Below are 13,974 nucleotides of genomic sequence, written 5' to 3' on the forward strand. Positions count from 1 at the left end.
GTTGGTCCTCCATTGGGCATACTGAAGTGTCCATTGGGCCAGATTCTAAACCCCAAACTGAAGATACTTAACCGCAAATTTGCCCTGACAACTTTGCTGGTAGTGTGTGAATGGTGTGTGGTAGAAAAAGTGCAGCATATAGTACAGCTGTATGAACGCGTGTGTGTGTATTGTACTGTAAAGTGCTTTGAGCACTGAAGCATGAAAAGCTCTTTATATATTTTTATATACATACAGACCATTTACAGTTAAAATTCTGACCAGTCTCTCTGTCTCTGCTGCTGAGAAGCCCAGACACATGATGGAGCGCTGCATAGAGCTGCAAAATGAAACAGGTCTGAATACCTTCTGAAGCCATTGTACCTGTACTGGTAGTTCTATTTTCTTTGAAGGTTTATATAGAGTAGTCATACATTATTGTTTATTAATAATCAGATATGGTTTAAAGAGTATTTTAGCAGATATTTGAATGTGCCATTAAGATCAGTTTAAGGAGGAATTCTTTCTATACTGAACTAAATTATTTATTTTTTGTTGGTCACACGTTCACAGTTTTGCACCATGTTTTTCATGTGCATGCTTGCCAACATGCAGTATTGTATAACAAATAAAAACACTGTCTGTTCACAGTCATGATAATAGTATGCTATCGGGAGAGTCTAATTCATGGTTTGTAGTTGAAACACTGTAACACTTTATTTAATTTTTTTGTCTCCATAACTGCATCAACATTTGAGATGTATCGTCAGATCAGAATACAAACAGTAAAAGATTGTCCTGAGTTTGGTTTGGGATAAAGACAGGGCTTTGCTTTGCTTTCACACATGACAGCAAGAGGTCAAATGTATTTAATGGACTATGATTGAATAAATTAAAGTCAGTTTAGAAACACACTTGAGGGAAAAAAAAGAAAGAACATATTCACCTTATGTAAAGTTGCACATTGTAAAATAGTTTTGTCCTTCCTCAGAATAAAGTTCTATTTATTAATGTGAGTGACATGTTTGCTTTGCTGGAACAAGTGGTTTTGTTGGCTGCTCCGACAGCATGTAAATTCATTCTGCAACATTTTCACTGCTCACTGACGTTTATCTTACTTCACACATGAAAATAATGAGTTTCCAGAGTACCAGGCCATTTAAACTCCTCTGGCATCGTAGAGGTCCTGTTTTCACTGATCAGATTCCCATTAGCTTAAACTGATGCCCAATTCAAAACGAATGGGAGGGCTCAGAAGCCAATTAAGTGTTGCTAATCAGTCCAATTAAAGGGGAAGAGAGTTCAAATAGGCATAAAATTACATTCACCTTACGTGACCTAATTATACTCCCAGCCTCGTCTCACCAGCTGCCAGACCTACTTGTTAACTGGTGCTGTGTTAAGTAGAAAATATCTGTGGAGGAAATATCCAGTGTTGTGGAAAATGTTTCAAATAATGTTTTATACTTTATGTTTGCTCAATTTGTTTCTTGCAGTTTTAATAAAAGAAACTGTCGTTGAAATTTTAAGTTCTATTTTTTTACACATTTAAAACTAAATATTAACAATTTCATTTTGTACATATCTGTATGTTTATTAACTTAAAGCTGACATATACTGAATATTATCATGTTTCAATTTTTTTTTAAGTTTTCCGAGGTCATTCCACTAGATTTTTGTAATATCAACACGTTAATAGTAATTCGTTTTAACACAATATTATTGTTTGGTGTTTACGTACACTTTTCTTGTATCTGACTTATACTGAATATTACCATATTTACAATTATGTTTTATATTTTCTAAGTTCACTCAACTTCAGCGTTGCAGTATCAATACATTATTGGGTTGCAATTTAAGTCTTGATTAGCAAAATCTACTCATCTGAAACAATTATAATAAGACCTGTATGATTTGTTTTATGTAAATAATTATCAGCATATAGCTGATTTATACTGAATGTTATTATGTTTAAAATTATGTTTTATATTTTCTAAGTTTGATTCTCTTATTACAATTACTGTAATATCACAATGCAAGTTACTGTAATTTTCCTGGTTCTTAAATACAACAAATTTTAGTGCAAATAATTGACATATTTATGAACTTCTAGTTCATGGATACTAATAATTTCCCTGTCTTAAATTATGTTATAAAATTAAATTAACATATTATTATGTTATGTTCTCTACTTGATGAGAGTAACACAACTGGTTGCAATTTTTAACTCCTTATTGTCAAAGTCAAAAAAAATTGAAACCAAAATATCAGCACACATTTCGAAATGCTTATTAAAAGAAAGTACGAGCTGCTAATTTAAATTTAATCCTGTGACGATAATCAGATTTGCACTTTCTCCCACACTGAAACATACGCTTTGCAGCCTAATCTCTATTTCTCCATAAGGAGAGTTGGATTTATGAGTATACAAGTTTCCACCACAGCAGACGGGTCACTCCTCGGTTGTGACATATGGCTTTTGACAGAGTGAATGGTTCCGCCCACCAGTGCTCAGACAAGCCAATCAAATGAGGGGTTGCTGCAAAAAAAAGGAAAAGAAGGAGATTGGAAGACACGGAAGGTCCGGGCCACGTCTCAGACGAGGCCCTCAGACAAGACAAGCAGCAGCTGGCAAACTACATCAATCTGTAATCAATGAACCAACTGGTAGATGGGATTATATGCCTAATTGCACAGCTAACCAGTCCATCCCAAAATGACCAGACAGCATCAGCTTTTGTGCATGACCCAATACCAGAGACGGGCATTATTCAGGGCCTCTGACAGTTATTAATCATTCATAACCTGCCTCTACACCCAAGCTTTCAGTTTGTCAATACACACTGACAGGAGCTGCGTGTCCGTCCTGACAAAGGACAGCGGAAGAGGACGTATCCAGATCCTTTACTTAAGTAAAAGTATGGACACTGTGTACTCTGTAACAAGTCAAAGTCCTGCATTCACAGTACAAGTCCTGCATTATTCTAAATATGTTACTCTAAGTATTAAATGTAGTTCTTTTTCAGAATGGATCATTTTTATGGTGCAAGGCTGTGATATATATAATTACATTGTACTATTAAGTATTATTATTATTATGTATCTAATGAGGTAAAAACATTATGTATATTACAGTATACAGTGTATATTGTTGGGTAGTTTGTAAAAACTTTATTTTACACAAAAGCTCATTAACTTATATGTAACAATCAAACTTAATTTACAATGCAATAGTGACGTCATCTGAGAGATAAATGGATAAAAGTTAATAGAAATTAATTATTCTCCAAAAAGTGGCCAGGTATGAGTATAAAATCTAATCAAATTTAAATATTTTATATAATTTAAAATATTTCAATAATAAGTAGGGTTGCTTTACAGTAGTTTATTATTAATCACATTCTGTGCAGATTAACAGAGATTTAAGGGGATTCAAATTGCAACTGAAAGACTGTTATTTGAATTTACAGAGGTGTAAAAGCAATCCATGATTTAAGCAGCATAGGGAAGTTATCTACAATAACAATAACACAATAACACACTACAATAAGTAGTGTGTTTTCAGTGTGTGTGTGTGTGTGTGTGTGTGTGAGAGATTGTGTGTGTGTGTGTGTGTGTGATAGTGTGTGTGTGTGTGTGTGTGTGTGTGTGTGTGTGTGTGTGTGTGTGTGTGTGTGTGTGTGTGTGTGTGTGTGTGTGTGTCTGTGTGTGTGTCAAAGAAGACGACCCTCCTGTATTACAGAATTCAATGTTGCCAGATGGGAAGGACAGACAGACAAATTATTCTGTCTGTCTCATTTTCTCGGCCGACTACACAGATCAATTATTTATTTCACATGTGCTCTCCACTGGTAAGGAACATTAATGGATCCCACATACTGTGAGTCATCAGGAGCCCAGCACTGATAAACACCCTCACTGACACAATCCAGAGTACTCACAAGTAGAAGAAATCTCTGCAGAACGTAATATCTGTTCACCTGCACAGAGACCAGGCTCTGAACCTCTGATGTCCCAGTAATCTTATCACCATCTTGGTCCATATTGTTGCAGGCTCATAATCCCCTGATGTGCTTCTAAACTCCCTCAGGTTACAGACCACACTTACACTTCTGTTGCCTCAGGCTAATCTCAGATTATGGTTATTATCACATGGATACCCGTTACAAGAGAAGTGAAAGGGGACTTCTTGGTGGCTTATGTAACAAAACCTGATGAAGTAATTTGCGAGGTGCTTCCAAAGATTTCATAATTAATTTGAACTCAATGACATGTTAAAAGGTGATATCGACAGATTTATTTCTGAGACACGGCTAAATATATCAATGATTGAGTCCAAATAGATTTTTTAAAGATGAAAAAGCATATATACCTGTAAAAATAATTAAAAAATTAACATTTTATAGTAAAATGTGCGGAAATTTTATATATTTTCATACAAATCAAATTTCTTTGACACAGCAGTGTGAAATTCAAATCATATCAAATGATGCCAGTGCTTTTATTGACATTTTAAATTACATTTCTTTTTTATTTATTTTTCTTGTACCTGACGTTTTTTATCGCATAATTTGTTGATATTCCTCTTTACTTTAAAATTTAAGTCTTCAATCTGTGGCCAATATTAGTGATTTAACAAAAGTTGGTGGGAATGTTATGTTAAACAGGGAAATATCCTTAATCTCAGTCTTTTAAAAGCGTGTTTGCAGCATCAGCTGTGGTGAGCTGAGCTACCAGATGGTGCACTTTTGGTGTTTGTGACACATGGCCCTGAGTGAAGCCACGGCCAGAGAGCCCAGCCCAAGATAATTGGAATTTCATTAAGGTTTTGTTTGTGTGTGCATCGAGTGTGCGTATATATGCCTCTGTGTACGTGTGTGTATGTGTGTATGTGTGTGTTAAGAGTGGGTGTGGTTGTTTATGAGTCTGTATGGGTGTGTTTCTTTATGAGCAATATTTGGGGGGGGAGCAGGGACCCCACCTGCTGCCACCTGTTCATCTGCTCCATCTTATAAAAGCTGCTCCCTCACTGTCTCCAGGATCACAGACACCTTGGACTTGTCTGGGCCGTCCACTATCTGGGGAGACAATCATTTCACAATCAACACAAAGGACACACAACTTGGACATCAGCCAGGCTGTAACACCAAGGAGAACCTCTGAGGAACCCTGACACAGACCTGGAGACATCTCTGACAAACTTGTCAACTCACAGCCGAGACTTTCTTATCCGAGGACAACCACCGGTTTGATTCCTCAAACACACATCATGAAGTCTCGCCGGCCCAGCTGCACCGACTCCGGATCAGAGTCCTCAGAACCAGATCCCCAGAGTCCGGAGAAGTATGAGACCACCACCAGGCGACGGTCGGCTGCCAACGCCAGAGAGAGAAAGAGGATGGAGGGTTTGAACACGGCTTTTGATCGCCTACGTAAAGTGGTTCCCCAGTGGGGCGAGGATAAAAAACTATCCAAGTATGAAACCTTGCAGATGGCCCTCAGCTACATCCTGGCCCTCAACCGGATCCTGACAGACGCCAGGAGGCACAACGCTCCTCACAGGCAGTGGCTGGACCTGCAGTTTGACTGTGTGCAGCCGGAGAGCTACCCCTGCCTCATGAGGTACGACTCCCCGACGGAACAGGAGTACCTCCAGTCATCCTTCTCGTACCAGTTTGACGGACATCAGATCCAAGCATAAACCGCAGCCATTTGTTGGTTGTTGTAATCAGTCATGTTGCGTGTGACAATGTGAAATATTTCTCCTCCAATCTAGGAGACAGTAAATACATGTGTATTGCATTATTTTCTTTTCTTTTTATTTATATAGTTTTTCTTTGACAATCAAAAAGGTTTCTGTTGAAGTTTGAAGCCTGTGGTCTTTTTTTGCTAGGAAACCCAGCAGCATGTTGAGCAGCGTTTTGTTCAAAGTGTAGCACTAGTGTCATTTTAATAATGACCATTAGATTGTACTGAAGACGATGGTGTGTTTTTATCAGTTATTTTGATAGAGCCCTAAAATGTTGTGCAATGTGAGATGGATTGTGAGAAAATTGTGGTTTAGCTGCATAGTTAAAGTCAATATGTAACTATATGTCAAAGTGTAAGAGCAATGTTTGTAGAGTTGAAAAATAGATGTTATTTTCACATGCAAACCTCTATTTTGTTATTATTATAGTTTTGGATTCCAAAATAAAAACTATTTTATATGAAACAAATTTGTTTTGTTCTTTATTGTCATTATAAGAAGTAGGATGGTGAAATATCAGATTTCCTTTAGTAGTGCAGCTTTATAGTGTATCCACTGTTACTTGCGAAGTGTGAAGTATGTATTATTTCTTACTATTATGAGCCTTCTTTTTTAACAAAATGTTCCTCTTTACTGCTCAAAAATATTTTAATTTGCAACTTATTAACCTGACATACTACAAAACTTGATATTCCATGTTTTTATATTTGTTCCTCATCTTACGTAACACTCTAGTAAGAGATCTGAGGTATTTAAACCCTCACTTGTCTCCCATGTCTTGAATCAAAACATGGGTTTCCACAGAGAACATGTACTTGACAGCACAGTCTTTGTTTTGTGGTTGTCAGGTTGTCAGTGGGAGTGATGGCAGGTCATGTCCGCTGCATTGCCTCAATCTGCTCCCCGGGGAATAAATCAGCCTTTTGTCCGGAGCTCCTGGGCTCTGAGATAAGACACTATTGCGTCAAGAGGGGAACCAAAATCTAAACACTGATAATTAGACTCCTTTTCAGGACAAGGTACAATCAATTAATTATTCTATTCTCAAATGTTCCCTATAAAAGTGACACCTTTTAAAAGTGTTAAACTCAATTGTGCTGCGGGATAGTTCCGTGTAAGCGCAGATAAACCAGGATGTCATATGATCCGCCACCGTCCGTTGTTGGAGCCACGCGGCTACAGATTTAAATGGCATAATCAGCCACTGAAAAGTGATTGTTTCATATTTGAAAAAGGATGAATGGTGGCACAAGCCGCAGCAGATTAAGGAAGCCTATGTGCCAGATCCTGCCATGGCTTCAGCGGGGGAGCAGAAATTAAACTCTATTGTGTGTTAATGGCTGTGTGTAATGGCTGTGTTCAGAGCCGCTGAGGCGTGAAGGGCCATAGCTGGACCCAAACTCTATCTGCATTAACTAGAGGGCCCACACAGCAGTGCATGGACTATACTGTCCAACTGCTGCTACTTTACCCGCACGCACACTGTGGATCTGGGTGGTCAAATGTGGAATAGTGTGTTGTTTTTAGATCATCTAAATTTCCCGTCTGTTTGGTTTTAAATCAAAAATGCTGCACAGAATAAACTAAATGTAATTGCTTGACTATTCACTAGTTAATCTCCTTGACTAATTGTTGATATTAGCCAAGAACACTTAAATACACATGTGCTAAGTGTTGCAAGGGGCCGTGCTAAAAGAGTTCTCAATGCCAAACACTGATACAGATGGTTTTTATGATTATTATTATGATGATTTATGAGTGCTTTCAAACCAAAACTCTGACAGTTGGCATGTCAAAAAATTAATAGAGGGCAGAGTCAAAAGTGCGGAATGATAATGAGACCATCGCTGACACTGCAATTACGCTCTTCATTAATTCAGTCACAAGTGGTGAACAGCTGGTGACAGCAAATATAATCGACATGCGATTAATTGATTTACTGAATAGGAGCGTGTTAGCGGATGAGATGTTCATCAACAGTGACAACAATGTGCTCAGCGTGTGAGTAACTGAGAGGGTAAAACAAATTAATATGTCTTAACTGTTAGTTAGTTAGTGAGTCAGCATTTCTACGTGGCTGGGTGCTCTTCTTTACAAGACATTTCCATCACATTAATAGTTTGATGTGGGATATTATAGCAATGTTCGCTTTAGAATTAAGTTACTTAGATTTTGTAATTAATTAATCTTTTCTGTCATTTCAGCTCTTTGGGGGTTGATAGTGAGACAGGTGATCTCTTCAGCCCTTTTTATATTGTATTTCATTGTATTTCAAAGCATAAAAATCTATATTTCAATATTTTTGGAAGATAAATAATTTATTACAGATGAAAGGCAAATGGATGTACAACTAAATCTACAAAAAGTATCCCTGAGTTTGAACCAGCCAAGGATGAGAACATATTGGTTAAATTGTGTTGAGATGTGTCCATAAACAACTGGACACATCTTAACACAATGTTGCGTTACAGCAGCACCTTCTATGTTACACCTAAATGTGTTTTCCCGGGGCTCAATGTCAAGACTACAAAAGCTCCAGCCGAGGACCAGCAGCTCCTCCCTCAGCAAAGGTTATGTCATCCGACTCTTTATAATCGTCCCTCCAGCAGGTGTTCAGAAGCTGCCGACATTGCTGTGATTCACTGTCTCTCCTGACCCACACCTCAGCAGTTCACACAGTCAAGACGCCACCGTATCCCAGGATGAAGTGCTTGAACAACCGGGCCGACAGCCACCTGACTGGGCAGGTGGAGTGCGAGTTGGACAACATGGGCAATGGTGCCTGGGTGAACCAGGCCTACTGTGGCTCTCCTCCGCCCCTGCCCCGAGCTGTCAGCACCATCTACAACCCTCAGCCTCTCTTCCAAGGCTCCATGGACAGCATGTACAAAGTGGACCCCCCCAACCCGTTCCAGCATCCACCCGTGGAACCACTACCCAGCGAGCAAAGTCCGGTGAAGAAACAAAGAGGCTGCTGCTCTTTCATCAAAGGTACGAAGACGTCACTCTGCAGACTTTAACATTACATTTACGTTCCGAACATTAACTGTACCACTAGTTTCACGAGTATTCATTAATATCTATCATTAATATCTAATTTTTGTATGTAATTAAAATGTATTAACTGTCCAGCTGACTATATAAAGTAGGTATTTTACAGCATTTCATCAGCTTTCCTCCATTAAAGTTTCCCTATTCGTGACAGGTCTTTACAAACAACCTACAAAAATACATTTGTGTCTTAAGTTCATAACCGATGACTTACATTGATATTTTGTGTTCAGGGATGTGGGGAACAACATTGACCGAAAACACCTCTGACAACAGGGAACTGTTTGTCCGAACCACCCTGCGGGAGTTACTGGTCTATCTGGTGTTCTTGGTGGACATGTGCCTCTGTAAGTTATCTACTCATGTTTGTCTCTCATCTATCGTGAGGAATCTATACTGACTCCAAAACTACAAACAGTGGCCTGATTAAACAGTATTTGAAAGTTCTACCCAGTTTCTATGTCTAGAAAATGTTATTTTAAGTTCTGATACTTAAATTAGATTTAGGTTTACACTTTAATACTCTCCTAGATTTAATAAGCATAATGTTACCTATTGAAATCCCTTCCACACACCACCCCAACTATAAGATTTTAACATATTAATTACCCATAAAGAGAATAAAAATATGTCTCTAGGTTTGAAAAACACTGTGTTCACAATGGCACTCAGTGTTCACAATGACGTGAATTAAATATTTCCTCTGTTGTGTACTTATGTACTTTTTTCCTACTTTAGTATGTTTCAATCAACTATTTGTTTTCAGCCACGCTGATCACTGCAGGATGCTACTGTATAGGGCACTTTGGACTGTTGATACACCCTGCTTTAATGCCTACCACAAATGCCCTTCCCCTCCTTCTCCCTGAGAGCCATTGTCCAATTGAGCATTAGGAATGAAAGGGACATGGGCACTGCTCTCTTGCCTTTTAGCGATAAGAGCATTAGGCCTCGTCTATTGTTGCTTTGTTTGGGTTAGATTTACATTCTTTGATGAGGCCATTTGTGTCAGGCCAGCGTGCACTCTCTTCAAACAAATTACAGCCTCTAATCTGGATCTATTCTACAGCAGCCAAACAAACCCTCACTGAGGCTTTGCGTGTCTGCTTCTGAGCGGTCTTATCTTGGACTGCTCAATAGAGCAACGTTTAGAGCTGAGCCTGAGCAAAGACCGATAGCAATCAGTGATTGGATGTTAACAGTGTCATCACCTTGACTTTCAGTGACGTACGGTATGACCAATTCAAGCACCTACTATTACACTAAAGCCATGACGGACCTGTTTGTGAATACAGCCGGTGAAAAGGGGGTTAAGTTTCAGTCCATTGGCACCATGTCCGACTTCTGGATTGTGAGTTTTCCTCCAAATAAATTTCCTCTATTGTCATCACAGTGCCAAAGTACAAAAATGTTTCAGTCTGTGTGAATCCACCCTGTTGTTGTGTGAACAGTATGCCCAAGGCCCATTGCTGGACGGCCTCTACTGGACTAAATGGTATAACAACCAGTCACTGGAGAGCGGAAACAAGTCCTTCATCTACTATGAGAATATGTTGCTGGGAGTTCCCAGGATGAGGCAGATCAAGATCCTGAACAACTCCTGCAAGGTCCACAATGACTTCCAAGATGAGATCACTGGATGTTTTGATGTCTACAATGACAAGAAGGAGGACGACCTCGGCTTCGGTCTCATTAACGGCACCGCGTAAGCCCCTCTTCAATATTGTTACAGGGACTCTGTGCTGTTCTATTTTCTTTGGTTATTTTCATGCCCTGTTGTTCCTCTGCAGCTGGACCTACCACAAGGAGAAGGAGATCAAGGGTTCCTCTCACTGGGGCTTGCTGACCACCTACAGTGGAGCAGGATACTATCAAGACCTGAGTCGGACCAAAGAGGAGAGCGCCACCATTATGACGGAACTGGTGGACCACCTATGGCTGGACCGAGGAACCAGAGCAGTCTTCATCGACTTCTCCACTTACAATGCAAACATCAACATGTTCTGCGTTATCAGGTAAAAGTGCACAAGTAAAAGCAACAACTTTACACATTAGTTGGTACCCAGTCATTAGTTAATCAAAGTTTCATCTGCTTCTTTCAGGTTGGTAGTTGAATTCCCAGCCACAGGTGGAGCGATCCCTTCCTACCAGATCAGAACGGTCAAACTGATTCGCTACATCACCTACTGGGATTACTTCATCCTGGGCTGTGAGATAGTCTTCTGTGTGTTTATCCTCTACTATGTTGTGGAAGAGATGCTTGAGCTAAAAATACACAAGTGGTCCTACTTCGGAAGCATCTGGAACATACTGGACATTGTTGTCATAATGGTAAGTAAATGTAATGTGTTGTTTCAAACATTTAATATTTCTCTGATTGAGCTTGGCCCTTTAATATGAAAATTGTTTTCCTTCCCAGCTCGCCATCGTTGCCATCATATTCAATATTTTCCGAACCGTCAAAGTGGACAAGTTGCTTGGAAAACTCCTGGAACAACCTGAAATCTATGCTGATTTTGAATTTCTGGCCTTTTGGCAAACACAATACAACAACATGAATGCTGTGAACTTGTTCTTCGCATGGATCAAGGTATAGACCTCTTTAACTTCTAACATCTCCTTACTTAAAAGTGTTACCCATCTTGTGTGTCATCCCAAACAATGTGTGTATTCCTCTTGTCCTTGTAGGTTTTCAAGTACATCAGCTTTAATAAGACCATGACTCAGCTGTCCTCCACACTGGGAAGATGTGCTAAAGACATCTTGGGATTCGCCATCATGTTCTTCATCGTCTTCTTCGCTTATGCTCAGCTTGGATATTTGCTCTTTGGGACGGAGGTTGATTCCTTCAGCACCTTTGTGAAGTGCATGTAAGTGGTGTCAATCACGACCACTCAACAGGAAAGACTTTAATTGTCTAAATGTATTTATGAATTTATTTTCTTTTTCCTCCCTTAGCTTCACACAGTTCAGGATTATTCTCGGAGACTTTGATTATGACGCCATCGACCGTGCCAACAGAGTTCTCGGGCCAATCTACTTCGTCACCTATGTGTTCTTTGTTTTCTTTGTTCTGCTGGTAAGTGGTTTCGTTTTATAAGACGTCTGACTTTAAAACAGTAGAAATGAGCCGCCTCATCATTTCTCCATGCATTTGTTTCTCAGAACATGTTTCTGGCCATCATCAACGACACATATTCTGAGGTCAAGGAGGAGCTCTCATCCCAAAAAGACCAGCTGCAGATTACGGACATCATCAAACAGGTAAAGGCGATGACTTGAATGTCAAAGTAGAATTTATGAATATACAATTTTACACAAAATAATATTTCTTCTTGTAATTCAGAGCTATATGAGGACATTTACGAAGTTGAAACTGAAAAAGGAGAAAATATCAGATGTTCAGAAAGCACTGCGCTCTGGATCTGGAGAAATTGAATTCAAGGACTTCAGAGAAACTCTGAAAGAGTGAGTAACAAAATATTCAAGAGAAGGGCATATGTTAGCGTCGGTGTTAAAGTTAAGGCTCACTGCTCCGATGATCTCATAGGATGGGACATGCCGATCATGAAATCTCAGCAGCCTTCTCGCGGTTTGACTGTGATGGGAACCAAATTCTAGACGAGGACGAACAAGAAAGGATGAAAATCGAGCTGGAGGAAAAGAGGGTTTGTGACTCACACAATAAATGTGATAAAAGACTTTCATTCAGTTTTTTGACTCAGTTCTTATCCAGCTTGACAAAGTAAAATCAATTTAGAAAAAATGCAGACGAGGCTGATTTAAATGGTTTTTTTTACATTTTTTGTCAGGACGCTCTGAGCGCTGAACTCAACAATCTTGGAAAGAATTACGAAGACGAATTACTGGAGAAGCCTGCTGTGCCCACCAGTGAGCAGAAGAACCAAATCTTTGTGGATCGGGAACAATTTCTTAAGTGGGAGAAGTTTTTAAATTTTGCCTATGATATGTCCTGAAGTATTTAGTCACTTATTTCATTCAACGGACACTAACCAAAAGCTGAATTTTCTTTCTATCATCATTAAAGAGTGGTCAGACAGGTTCTCCAACTCGAAAGCTCTGTGGCCGGCATCTCAACCAGAATGGAGTTGATTATGGAGAAACTGGGATTACAGGAGAAAACCAATGGGAAGGAAACTGCAGGGAAACCGTCTGCAACCAATAAAGATGTGAGTAGATTTTCTTAAACCTTATTGTATAAGATTCATGAAGTAGACTCAAATTGATGTTTAAACTCTGTAGATGTATTATGAGGAAAATGTCTTAACCTCACAAAAAACTTTCCTTTAACCATGTCCAGAGCGATGATGCTGCCTCAGATAGGAGCGTCCTGGTTTGTGTGGACAGAGGCACGAAGGCCGATCTGTCATTCAGGAAACCAGCACTTCGTACCAACACCACTTACGACTGTCATATGTGATCAACCCTCTGGAAACCAAATCTTTGGTTATCTGGAAGTCAGCTAACACACGCGAATGTATATGGGTAACCCACCAACAATATTTTGTTCTTCACAACTTCTCTATATTCATAGTAAAAGTTCATCACTTTGAAAACAATTAGGCGATAAGAACAATACACGACGGACAGTATGACTTACAAAATTTAGCACTTTCCTTCAGCCACTCATTTTATTGTCGCATGTTAATACTGTGCACACACTTTTTGAATTTGCTTCCTAGGTGCCTGCACTAGAGCTTATATAATGAAGTGGTTTAAGCTCAGATTTACAGAGGACTACAATGTACATTGTGAGGCCTGAATGTAAATCTGCATATTGTAAGTGTTGTGGAATATCCATTTATTTCAACTGTAGGCTAGAGGAAAACGTTCTGCAATATAATCTATTATTAGTGCAGAAGCCACTCTACATCTGAGGACATGAATGTTTGCCTTGCTTTAGTCACGTAATGTGTCTGAATGTTAAAGTTCTATTGCAGTTCCTCAGAAACTATCACCCCCGTGTAGTTTAGTGAGAAGTCTAATAAACAATTCTACAATATATTTTTTTAAGTTGATATATTATACAGATCAGTCAGTAATTATTCATCAACTTCCTGAGCTCCAACAACCTCATGTTGTAACAGGGCAAACTTGATGAGGGACAGCATCTATAGCTCTTCATTAAAATCTATTTCTGGATCAGGAACATATTTATTGTGCCAGTAGACTGG

The 13,974-nt window shown here is 39.2% G+C and overlaps 2 protein-coding genes across 2 annotated transcripts; both read left to right on the forward strand.

Moving 5' to 3' along the window:
* Positions 1 to 5,248: 5,248 nt before the first annotated feature.
* On the forward strand, positions 5,249 to 5,680 carry atoh7 (atonal bHLH transcription factor 7). The gene has a single exon (XM_061087921.1). The coding sequence runs from the start codon at positions 5,249 to 5,251 to the stop codon at positions 5,678 to 5,680; it is 432 nt and encodes a 143-aa protein (XP_060943904.1).
* Positions 5,681 to 8,430: 2,750 nt separating this feature from the next.
* pkd2l1 (polycystic kidney disease 2-like 1) lies at positions 8,431 to 13,220 on the forward strand. Its single transcript, XM_061087689.1, has 15 exons — positions 8,431 to 8,719; positions 9,013 to 9,126; positions 10,003 to 10,130; positions 10,231 to 10,484; positions 10,570 to 10,794; positions 10,882 to 11,110; positions 11,199 to 11,369; positions 11,468 to 11,649; positions 11,738 to 11,858; positions 11,945 to 12,043; positions 12,126 to 12,247; positions 12,330 to 12,447; positions 12,592 to 12,716; positions 12,828 to 12,969; positions 13,101 to 13,220. The coding sequence occupies exons 1-15, from the start codon at positions 8,431 to 8,433 to the stop codon at positions 13,218 to 13,220; spliced, it is 2,439 nt and encodes an 812-aa protein (XP_060943672.1).
* The last annotated feature ends 754 nt before the right edge of the window (positions 13,221 to 13,974 follow it).

The sequence above is a fragment of the Limanda limanda genome, chromosome 15 (genome assembly GCF_963576545.1).
Source record: "Limanda limanda chromosome 15, fLimLim1.1, whole genome shotgun sequence".
Classification (NCBI taxonomy): Eukaryota; Metazoa; Chordata; class Actinopteri; order Pleuronectiformes; family Pleuronectidae; genus Limanda; species Limanda limanda.